Source organism: Microcebus murinus, chromosome 9 (assembly GCF_040939455.1).
Source record: "Microcebus murinus isolate Inina chromosome 9, M.murinus_Inina_mat1.0, whole genome shotgun sequence".
NCBI lineage: Eukaryota > Metazoa > Chordata > Mammalia > Primates > Cheirogaleidae > Microcebus > Microcebus murinus.
The window spans coordinates 50,543,656-50,556,621 of record NC_134112.1 but is presented as its reverse complement, the minus strand read 5'-3'; the positions used below and the strand labels follow the sequence as shown (position 1 = coordinate 50,556,621).

Here is a 12,966-nt window from a genome sequence, read left to right as displayed (position 1 = left end):
ATAGATAGGAACACTCCTACATTGCTGGTGGGACTGCAAACTAGTACAACCTCTGTGGAAAGTAATTTGGAGATACCTCAAAGAACCAAAAGTAGAACTACCATTTGATCCAGCAGTCCCCTTACTGGGCATCTACCCAAAAGAACAAAAGACATTCTATTAAAAAAGACATCTGCACTAGAATGTTTATAGCAGCACAATTCACAGTTGCAAAGATATGTAAACGACCCAGTTGCCCATCAATACATGAGTGGATTAATAAAATGTGGTATATGTGTACCATGGAGTTCTACTCAGCCACAAAAAACAATGGTGCTGTAGCACCTCTTGTATTGTCCTGGATAGAGCTGGAGCCCATTCTACTAAGTGAAGTATCACAAGAATGGAAAAACAAGTACCACATGTACTCACCATGAAATTGGTATTAACTAACTTAACGGACCAACACTTAGGTTCACATACAGTAGTAACATTCACTGGGTGTCAGGCAGGTGGAAGGGGGGATGGGTACATATACACACCTAATGGGTGCAGTGCATACTGTCTAGGGGATGGACATGCTTGAAGCTCTGACTCAGGTGGGTCAAAGGCATTATATGTAACCTAAACATTATAACCCCATAATATGCTGAAATAAATAAATAAATACATAAATAAATAAATAAATAAATAAATAAATAAATAAATAACTGATTTAACTTCATCCATAGTCATATGGTCATTCCAATTTTCTATTTCTTATTGATTAAGTTTTGGTAAATTCTTTCATTATCATTTTCAAAATTTTATATCATTATGTTCAAAGAAATTTCTTTTAATATCTTTTAAATCTCCCTTACAGTGGTAGTTAGGTTATCTTTTGTGTTCATAATTTTTATTTTTGCTTTCTTTTTTTAAAAATATTCTTGCCAAAGTTTGTCAATTTCATTAGTGTTTTAAAGAATACATTTCTTGTTGGTCCTCTGTTATATCATTATCTTCTAGGTCACTATTTCCATCATTATTTTCATTATTCCATCTATTTCCTGAGTTTGCGATGATCTTTTCTTTCTCAATACTTAAATTTCCTTCTTTTCTTATAAGTATATAGACTATAAATATCCCTTGAAGTACTACTTTAGTACCTGCATAAGCTCAATAAACTTTTTTTTATTTTTCATTCAGTTTTAATATAATTTCATTATAAGTATTTTTTGACCACAGGATATTTGAAGTATAATTTTAAGATATTTTTTCATGGCTTTTTGTTATTGTTGTGGTTAGTGAATGTGGTCTATGTAATCACAGTTCCTTAAAATTTGTTGAGAAATGGTCTAGAATTGTCAGTTTTCCAATGATTAGGTCCTATAGTCATTAAATTATGCTTGTTAATAGTGATGTTCTAATATTATGTTCTAATATTAGTTCTAACAGTGATGTTCTAATATTATCCTTTCTCATTTTTATCTGCTTGACCGTTTAAATTATAAAGATGATGTATTCTTTCACTATGATATTTGTCTCTTTTTCCATGTGGTAGTTTGCTTTACTGTTTGCTTTATATTTTTTGAAACTAACTCAATAGATACCCACAAGTTTAGAATTTTAAAATTTTCTTGAGGTAATAAAATTTTTATCAACATGTAGTAACCATAAATACACAGTAATATTTTTATTCTTTAAAGTTCATTTTGTTTGATATTAATAGAGTCCTTACAGTTATTTATTTATTTTTTTGGTTAGTATTTTTATAATGTAATTTCTAATGTAATTTTCTCCATTCCACCCAAAGCCATGGTCATGACAGGAAAATTTTCTTTGGTATTTGTTTATTTATTAGTTTGTTTTCTGGATCACCAACTTAGAACGTCTCCTTGATCAGATCTTTCTTTATGCAGAGGTCTCTGACTCAATCTTGTAACATGCTTGGACCCCATACTCAGGGGCCTAACGGATGTAAACATAGATCACATAGGATGAAATGTATAATGTCTTTCTTCAGTCCTTATGTACTTTTCCAGCATTATATCTATATAATCTGTGAAATTACAATTTCTGACCTTGATTTCTTTTGGTTCATATTTTCTTGGTGTTTTCCATCTCTTCAGTTTTACTTACTGGTATTTATGTGTGTCTTATTATAAACAACTTATTTTTGGCCCTTATTTTAATAAAACCTGAGCATATGGCTTTTGGTTATAGAATTTAACTCATTTAAATTTTTTGTAATTACTTTTGTACTAGGGCTTACTTTTGCCATCTCATTGTTTGTTTTGCCTTTTTTGTAGTGGTTTTTAATTTGCTCCTCCATTTGAGAGATCATAATTTACTTTAATACTTTGAAGGTTATACAGACTGTTTTATGTTTCTGTTTCTTATCTGTTATTGTATTTTAAATTTTACTTTTTCCTATTATTTATTTATTTATTTATTTTTTAGACAGAGAGTCTCACTCTGTCACCGTGGGTAGAGTGCAATGGCGTCCTAGTAGCTCACTACAGCCTCAAACTCCTGGGCTTAAGTGATCCTCCTGTCTCATGCTCCTGAGTAGGTGGGACTACAGGTGTGCAACACCACATCCAGATAATTTTTCTGTTTTTAGTAGAGACAGGATCTCACTCTTGCTCAGGCTGGTCTCGAACTCCTGAGCTCAAGCAATCCTCCTACTTCAAAGACTCCTGAGTTGCTGGGACTACAGGCAAATAATACCACACTCGGCTAATTTTTCTATTTTTTTTTTTTTTTAGAGACAGGGTCCTGCTTCTTGCTATGTTGTCCAGGCTGGTCCTAAACCTGGCTTCAAGCAATCCTCCTGTTTTGATTTCCCAAGTGCTGGGATTACAGGTGTGGGCCACTGTGCCAGGCCGTTTTTTAAAGTATATTAACACCAATATCATCTTCTAAATCAGTCATCTTAGCATCTTCTAAAGCAGTCTTAGCATGCTTTTCTCTCCATTTAGTTTTTCCCTTCCCATTTTTTAAACTTATTCTGTGCTCCTCTTGCCATACCCATGTCATGAGGAATTTTAGATATGGATTGTGATGGATATTCTCACTTCTTTACCTCTGCCTCTTCTTCTTCCTCCCAGTAGGAGATGCTTAGGAATGACTAGTTCCTTTGAATATGTTGTTATCATCTTGCCAAAGCTGAACGGACCTTAAATGTTACCCTGTGTTACACCCCACTGGCATTAGCTGGTAAAGCTGTTTCTCTGCCTTGTCATAGGGATTAGACAGGTGGTGATCTACCTAGTACAGTGAAAAGAAGCTAGCTAGCTCTTCCCAGCATGTCTAGAGTTTCTGGTTTTCTTCTCTGGGAATCTATTCTCTCTTTTCTGGTCATTCTCACAGTTTTAGTGTTAATTCCTTAGATTTGCAACTCACTTGAATTTCTGTAGCATCTCTAGGCATGGTTTTGTGAAGAGGGAGTCAGCAGCCCTTGCTAGCTTGACATTTATTTCAGAAGCTAAAATCTTTATAAATAACATCACTATTATTATCCTTTATTTAGTGCCAAATATTTTGGAGTTTGTTGAACAGTAGCTTACAAATATGAAAGTGTTTAAGAATAAAATCTTAACATATTATTAACTTTATTTCTTTTAAAAAATTTGATATTCCCAGTTCTGATAGCATCAGCAGTGACGAAGAGGAGCTAAGGACTTTGGGAAGCAGTAGCAGTGAAAGCAGTACTCCAGAGAGCGTCGGCCCTCCCTTCATCATGGATGAGAACAGCTGGTTCAACAAGTGTAAGAGAGTTAAACAAAAGTATCAGCTTACCCTGGAACAGAAGGTATTTATCCATTGTCAAAAATCACTTAATTCAACTGCTAGACATATCTTTTAGAATCTCTTGGAAGCATGTACCAGGAGACATAACTGCATGTGTTCATAGCAATTTTATGTTAATGAAAACCTAAAATAATCCAAATGGACACTGACAGGAGAGTGAACAAAGTACAATATTCATAAATGGAATACTATACAGTATTGAGGTAAATGAACTATACTTAGACTTACCAGTTTGATGAAAAAGCAAGTTTCAAAAGAATATAGACAAAAACCATAAAACTAAACAATATATTGTTTAAGATGATATTAATCTGTGGTAAAACCAGGATGAAATGCAAAGGGATGATAAACACACATTTCAGGGTACTTACCTTTGCAGAGGAGGCATAAGAGTGTGATAAGGGAAGGCATTATATTGGCTCTTAAAGTTTTGGTGATTAATCTAGGTGGTGGGTATATAAGTATTATTTAATTACCAATATTTATAAGTATTCATATATAGTTTATATTGAGCTATTTATATATGAAGTATTTTATTTGTAAAAATTAACTTTATATTTAATTTTTTAGATTTAATAATATAGAGACATACCTGAGAATTATCAGGGAAAACTATGAAAAAGAAGCTCTTGAGAGGAGAACTGCTATTGACATGTATCATAAAGCTAAAGTAGCTATAACAGTTTGTTGATGACACATGAATAGGATAACATGTAATAGGATAAAAGAGTACTTAAAAAAGATTCTAATTAATATCCTCAGAAGAATTCAAAAGTATATGGCAACTAAAAAGAATAGGATGCCATGAGAGAAAAGCAATCAGAGAATCTGAAAGAGCTATTAAAAATTAAAAAGATGATTTTCTGAATTAAAAAATTTAGTAGAAAGGTTTGTAGGATAAATTTAATAAGGTCACCCAGAAAAGCAGGGCAGAAGGACAAAGAGACAGTAAATAAGTAAAAGGATAAGAGAGCAATCGAAGAAGTCTCGTATCTATTAGGTTTTTGCTAATAATAATAGCATACAATGTGCCAGTGCTCTTCTAAGCACTTTACCTATATTGATTCATTTAATTATCCCAACTAGGTACTCTTATTGTTCCCATTTTTTTAGATGATAAAACTATGGCACAGAGAGATTAATTACCTTGCCCAAAGACACAACTGATAAGTGATAAAATTGGAATATGACAGTAGGCAGTCTGTAAGCCTGCAGGCCTAACTAAAACATTATACTGCCTTGCACTAATACGTTAATGCTAAAATGTTAATATCAATATGTTTTTGAAAAATAATGATATAAAGGCAGCTTTCTACTTGGTCATTCTGTAATTAAGTCTGTATTTTGAACGTAGGAGTCATACATTTATTACTGTTGTGATTCTTAGAAATTATGTTTTAACTAAATTTTGCCTTAAATTACAAATATATTTTCTCAAACTTCAGTGAAGAGCTTTAAATAATGGAGAATGTGTGTTAAATTTTTATATTCAATTAAAACAATTTTTTTACTAATTTCTAAACATTACTTCAGTATTATTTCATTACAGTATGGCTAGTAATGACATTTAAGCTCTCAGCATTTATCTTAAAGATATATATTAGAAATTTGCAATTCCTATGTCTTGGTGATATTGTATTTCCAGGGTTATCTTGAAGAACTCTTACGACTTCGAGAGAACCAGCTATCTGAATCTGTCTCCCAAAATAAAATACTACTTCAAAGGATTGAAGATTCTGATCTGGCCCATAAATTGGAGAAGGAACAATTAGAATATATAATTGTGGAACTTCAAGATCAGCTGTAAGTAAGATCCTTTTAGAAAAACTTGGTAGTATGTAAACATTAAAACAAAATATTGTGTTTTGACATAGGATGCAAATTCTAATAAATGTGACTGCCTGTTATTAAATTCTTTTTCACTTATTCTTTTTTCAAAGATTACTTTTGCTTTTCTTATTACAAAAGTAATCCATGTTCATTGCAGAAATATTAGAAAATACAAGAAGAAAATAAAAATCACCTTCAATTATGCTACCCAGATTTAACTGGTTATAACTTAGTGTATTTTCTTCCAAATGCATATGCATAATTTTTTAAGTAGTAGTTAGTTATTGAGTGACTGATTGCAAAAAGACAATATTTTAGACCAGTGCTACTCCAAGTGTAGTGCTGGTACATAAACTGTTACCAGATTTTTATCACAATGCCACTAAATACAGTTTAGAATAACTGTCTTGTTTTTTGTAGGAAGACATCTTTTTATGAAGAAAGCTGTCTCTATTGAGCCATACCTGATACAAGCTCTTTAACTTGTCACTGTTTAAAGCATTTGTACATATCTTGCTTTTATAAAGTAGTTTTGTGGTGAAAATTATTATACATTAATATCTATTTAATCTGGAAGGGTGATTTTTAAAATTTTTATTTTAAAATAATTTTAAACTTTCAGAAACATTAGAGGATAGTACAAAGAATTTCCATATGGCCTTTCCCAAATTCACCAATTTTCAACATTTTGCCACATTTGCCTTATAATTCTCTCCCTTTACCCATATATTGATACATTAAACCACTAAGAGGTTGCATATATCATAGCCCTTTATGCCTTAATGCTTCAGTGTATCTTTCTTAAGAAAAATAATCTTCTCTTACATAACCATAGTTCAGTTATCAAATTAAGAAATTTAAATTGATATAATAATTTCATTTTATCTATAATTTGTTCATTCATTTTATCAATAATTTCATTTTATCTATAATCCAATGTTGTCAATAGTCCACCTGATGTCTCTTATTGCAACTATTGTTTCTCTAGTACCAAACCCAATTGAGGATTATGTTTTGCATTTGGTTGTCTCTTCAGTTACTTTAAACTTAGTTTCTCAGTCCTTGTCTTGTATAAGATTGATATTTCTGAAGAATACAAGCTAGTAATCTTATAGAATGTCCCTTAATTTGTATTTGTTTGCTTTTTCTTCATTATTGGAATGAGCTGATCCATTTTTGGCTGGAATACAACCTAAGTAGTATGCTTTCTTCAGGATATGACATCAGAAGCACATAAAGTCTATCGGTCCTTTATTAGTGAGATTAATTTAAAATTTGGTTAAAGTATTTTTCTTATAATTACTGTAGTTTCTTTTGTAATTAACATGAGTTTGTAAGGAGATACTTTGAGACTAAGCAAATATAAAATATGATTTTTAAGTAAAAAGATTTTATTAAGGAACAAAGAATTCAATATTCTCTAGGAATTTTTATGTCCTGATGAAAAGAATTATGTCCACATATTGTTTCTTCTACTTTTTAAGATATTGTAAAGTGGTTTTATACTATGCGGCATCACTCATTGAAGGGCAGATGAACACATTCCCTAACCCCTTGCTTGTGTTAAGCAGGGAGAAAAATATCAAGAGCCAAATGATAAAGGTTTCTGGTTATTTCTTTACAGTTAAAAGGTGAAGATAATTTCATTTTTCTTTTGTTAGTAATACAAATCTAAATGCTTTTAACCTTAAAATAATTATGAAATAAATTTTTATTTTATAAAAAGATATTTTCATTTGAAAAATTAAATTGGAATATCTCATACTTACATTAGTTTTGATAATTGATAGGAAACAAAGACTCTAAAACTTTTCAGTTTGAGAAAACAGTCTACCACAGTTATGGTTTTATCAGACTTCTATGATATAAGAATCATTTATCCTCTAGATTTTGCAAAGGAACTTTTTAATTGTTTTTAATACTTTTAAGGAGATTTTAACTAAAATGGTATTACTAGAGCAACAAATAAAAAAACTATGGCCATTGGATCAGAATTAAATTATTTTCTTGAGTTTAGAGGTTAAAGATTTACTTTCACATAATATGGCTACAATTCTAGATGGGTATAAATTGATGTCTTACAAGATTCTTTTGTACGAAAACCACTTTCAGGGATACCAGACAGGCAAGTAAGACAAATTTCTTTGTGAATGTTCACAATTCACTTCATATTAGATCAGCTTTAATAGAGGCAGCATAGTGTGGGCATTTTTGCAGCTATAGGGAAAGAGTGAACATTTTTCTTCCTTATGTTGCAGAGATTTTTGTTTTGTTTTTAATTTTTTTTCCAGCATATTATGGGGGTACAAATGTTAAGGTTACATATATTGCCCTTGCCCCCCTCCCCCCTCAAGTCAGAGCTTCAAATGTGTCCATCCCCCAGATGGTACACATTGCACTCATTATGTATGTATATACCCATCCCCTCCTCCCTCCTCCCACCTGTCCCTTCTTTCCCCTCCCACCTGCCCAACACCCAATAAATGCTATTCCTATATATCCACTTAGGTGTTGATCAGTGAAACCAATTTGCTGGTGAGTACATGTGGTGCTTATTTTTCCATTCTTGGGATACTTCACTTAGTAGAATGGGTTCCAGCTCTATCCAGGAAAATACAAGAGGTGCTGTATCACCGTTGTTTCTTATAGCTGAATAGTACTCCATGGTATACATATACCACATTTTATTAATCCACTCATGTATTGATGGGCACTTGGGTTGTTTCCACATCTTTGCAGTTGTGAACTGTGCTGCTATAAACATTCAAGTGCAGGTATCTTTTTTATAGAGTGTTTTTTGTTCTTTTGGGTAGATGCCCAGTAATAGTATTGCTGGGTCAAAAGGTAGATCCACTTGTATTGCTTTAAGGTATCTCCATATTGCTTTCTATAGACATTGAACTAGTTTGCAGTCCCACCAGCAATGTAGGAGTGTTCCTATCTCTCCACATCCGTGCCAATATTTGTTATTTTGGAACTTGTTAATAAAGGCCATTCTCACTGGAGATAAGTGATATCTCATTGTGGTTTTGATTTGCATTTCCTTGATGATTGGAGATGTTGAGCATTTTTTCATATGTTTGTTGGCCATTATTCTGTCTTCTTTTGAGAAGTTTCTGTTCATGTCCCATTTTTTGATAGGGTTGTGTGATTTTTCTTGCTGATTTTCCTGAGTCTAAATAGATTCTAGTTATCAGTCCTTTATCAGATGTGTAGCGTGAGAAAATTTTCTCCCATTCTGTGGGTTGTCTGTTTGCTCTCTTTTGACACTTTCTTTGGCTATGCAGAGGCTTTTTAATATGATCAGGTCCCATTTGTTTATTTTTGTTCATGCTGTGATTGCCTTCGGGGTCTTCTTCATAAATTCTTTGCCTAGGCCAATGTCTAGAAGAGTATGTCCAACGTTTTCCTCTAGAATTCTAATAGTTTCACACTTTAGGTTTAAGTCTGTTACCCAGCGTGAGTTGATTTTTGTGAGAGGTGAAAGGTGTGGATCCTGTTTCAGTCTTCTACATGTGTTATCCAGTTTCCCCAGCACTATTTATTGAATAAGGATTCTTTTCCCCAGTGTATGTTTTTGTCTTCTTTGTCAAAGATTAGATGGCTATATGAGGATGGTTTTATATCTGGGTTCTCTGTTCTGTTCCACTGGTCAATGTCCCTGTTCTTGCACCAATACCAAGATGTTTTAATTACTATAGCCTTGTGTAGTATAATTTGAAGTCTGATAAATTGATACCCTCCATTTTGCTTTTATTGCCTAGGATTGCTTTTGCTATATGGGGTCTGCTCTGGTTCCATACAAAACATAAAATTATTTTTTCTATATCTGTGAAAAATGATCAGCCAGACTTCTCTGCAGAAAACTTACAAGCAAGGAGAGACTGGGGCCCATTCTCACTCTTCTAAAACAGAATAATGCCCAGCCTAGGATCTTGTACCCTGCAAAACTAAGTTTTATATATGAAGGAGCAATAAAGACATTCTCAGATGCCTCAGCAAAGAATGAGGAATTCACCAAGACAAGGCCAGCCCTCCAAGAAGCACTCAAAACAGTGTTACCTTCGGATCAGCACAATAAACACTCACGAATGTAAAACCACTCAAAAGCTAAAGATCAAAGGCCAGATACCACAATGGCTCAAGAGAGAAAACAAAGCAACAAAGTTCAACCCAACAGAATGAACAGAAATCTGCTCCACCTATCAGTTCTCTCAATGAATATGAATGGCTTGAACTCCCCACTCAAGAGATTTTTTTTTTTTTTTTACCAACAGTCAGGAAGGCCTATAATCAAAGCTGGGCACTGAAATTCCCTTTGTTGATCCTGAGAAGATAAACATGGCCCTTAGAAAATTAAAATTTACAATTTATAAAGGAAAAGAATAGAAAGGAATATTAACAGGTAGAATATGAAGCATATAATATTTGTTTATACATTATGTCGATTATCTTTTCCTGGGTGATTTAAATCTTGAGTCACTTAACTTATTCCTTTTATATATTTCTTACTTGTTAGCTGTATTATGAATTTCTATTAAGGTATTCTTTGATTTTGTCTTTGAATATACATAAAATCTGAAAATTATATAGTTTTGTCAGTAGATTGCAAGTTAGTGGAGAGTAGTGCAGGAGCATCCTAAAGCTTTCTTGCAAATCAGGAAAGGGACCTTAATTTACACCTCAGGATGATCCTTGGCACAGAGAAAGCCTGCAAAAATTAAAAAATAAAATAAAAACAGTAAGGAAAAAAACCCAGAAAACTGAGGAAGGAGGTGAATTTCCAGAGTTACCATCTTATTAGATTCAAATGTCCAGTGTTCAACAAAAACCCAGAAGTCATATAAAGAAACAGGAAAGTATGGTCCATTCAAAAGAAAAAAGTGAATCAACAGAAACTGTTCCTGAAAGAAGATCTGATGGCAGATCTACTAGACAAAAACTTTAAAACAGCTGTCTTAAAGATATTCCGAGAACTAGGGGAAGACATGGAGAAAGTCAAGAAAATGATATATGAATAAAATGACAATACACAGAAAACCTAAAAAGAAAGCAAACAGGAATTTGGGAGCTGCAAAGTACAACAATAACTGAAATGAAAAATTCACTAGAGAGATTCAAAGGCAGATTTGAGCAGGCAGAAAAAAAGAATCAGTGAATGTAAAGATAGGACAATGGAAACTATCAGATCTGAGAAGCAGAAAAAAGATTGAGGAAAAGTGAACAGAGTCTAAGAGATCTGTGGGGCACCATCAAACAAACCAACAGATACATTATAGGGGCCCTAGAAGTTGAAAAGAGTGAGAAAGGGGTAAAGAGGATATCTGAAGAAATAATGGCTGGAAAATTTCCAAATTTGGTAAAAGACATAAATACAAACATCCAAGAAGCTCAATGAACCCAAGTAAGATAAACTCAAAGAGCCCCAACTGTGACACATTTCATTTAAACTTTCAAAAGACAGAATCTTAAAAGCAGCATGAAGAAAGCAATTTATCACATACCTAGGATCCTCGATAAGATCAGCAGCAGATTTTTCAATCAGAAATTATGGAGGCCAGAGGGCTTATATATTTAAAGTGCTAAAAGAAAAAAACCTGTCAACTATGAATTCTATATCTGGCAAATTCTATATCTGTCCCTCACTTTAAAAGTGAGGGACAGGCTAGGTGTAGTGGCTCACACCAGTAATCCTAGCACTCTAGGAAGGCCGAGGGGAGCAGATAGTTTGAACTCAGGAGTTCAAGACCAGCCTGAGCAAGAGCAAGACCCCATCTTTACTAAAAAAAATAGAAAGAAATTAGCTGGACAAATAAAAGTATATATTAAAAAATTAGCCAGGCATGGTGGTACATGCCTGTAGTCCCAGCTACTCAGAAGGCTGAGACAGAAGGATTCCTCAAGCCCAGGAGTTTGAGGTTGCTGTGAGCTAGGCAGACACCATGGCACTCTAGCCTGGGCAACAGAATGAGACTCTGTCTCAAAAAAAAAGTGAGGGACAAATTCTAAGACATTCCCAGACAAACAGAAGCTGAGGAAGTTCATTACCACTAGACTTGCATTACAAGAGGTAGTCCTGTGAGGTAAAAGGAAAGGACACCAGATAGTAACTTGAGGCTGTATGAAGAAACCAAGCTCTCAGAGGTAAACCACAGACATTTATAAAAGCTAGTAGCATTGTAATAATGGTTTGTAACTTGACTTTTTGTGTGTGTGTGTGTGTGTGTGTGTGTGTGTGTGACAGAGTCTCTCACTCTGTTGCCATGGGCAGAGTACAGTAGCATCATCGTAGCTTACTGCAACTTCAAACTCCTGGGCTAAAGTCATCTTCCCTCCTCGGCCTCCCAGAGTTCCAGGATTATAGGCATGAGCCACTGCTCCCGGCCTTTAACTCTACTTTTTGTTTTCTCTTGATTTAAGAGACTAATATATTAAACAAGTATTAGTTTAAGAGCTAATATTATTGTAACTTTGGTTTATAACTCCACATTTTGTTTTCTACATAACTTGCATTTAAAACAATTACTTATGTTTTGGGGCATATAGCATATAAAGATGTAATTTTGTGACATCAATAACTGAAAGGGGTAGGGACAGCTGTAAAGGAGCACATTTTTGTATATTATTTAAACTAAGCTCTATAAATTCAAATTAGAGTAATATAACAACCTGCGGGTGTTAAATGTAATACCCTAGTAATAACAAAGAAAATAGCTATAGAACATACACAAATGGAAAGGAGAAATAAATTTAAACATTGTACTACAAAAATAACAAACAACTAAACACAAAAGAAGACAGTAATATAGGAAATGAGGGACAAAAAAGTTACAGGCACGTAGAAAACAAATAGCCAAATGACAGAAGTCCCTCCTTACAAATAATTAAATGTAAATGAATTAAACCCTCTAATCAAAACAATAGGCAGCATGGATAAAATATACATAATTCAAGTATATATTGTCTCACTTTAGATCCAATGACATAGATAGACTATGCAAATACTAACCAAAAGAGAGTAGCACTGGTTATACTAATATTATACAAACTACATTTAAAGCAAAAACATTTATAAGTGGTAAAGAGGGACATTATATATAAATAAAAGTTTCAGTACAGCAAGAAGATATAACAAGTATAGACATTTATGCACCTAATAATAGACCATCAAAATATATGAAGCAAAAAATAACAAAAGAGAAGTTCTACAGTAATAGTTGGAGACTAAAATACCTACTTCTCAATAATGGCTAGAACAACCAGATAGAAGATAAGTAAGGAACTAGACGATTTAATACAATAAACCAACTACATCTTACAAGTACAGAACACTACCCAACAACAGAAGCATACGCATTCTTTCAA

At 33.3% G+C, this 12,966-nt stretch overlaps 1 protein-coding gene across 4 annotated transcripts in view; it reads left to right on the top strand.

The window, feature by feature from the left end:
* Window positions 1-12,966, top strand: part of RUNDC3B (RUN domain containing 3B) — a 140,614-nt gene that overhangs the window by 91,323 nt on the left and 36,325 nt on the right. For all 4 annotated transcript variants that reach the window (XM_012779552.2, XM_076006461.1, XM_012779557.3 and 1 more), the window contains 2 exons: window positions 3,604-3,772; window positions 5,417-5,574. In XM_012779552.2, the coding sequence (XP_012635006.1) occupies window positions 3,604-3,772; window positions 5,417-5,574 (327 nt within the window). The remainder of the gene's footprint in view (window positions 1-3,603; window positions 3,773-5,416; window positions 5,575-12,966) is intronic.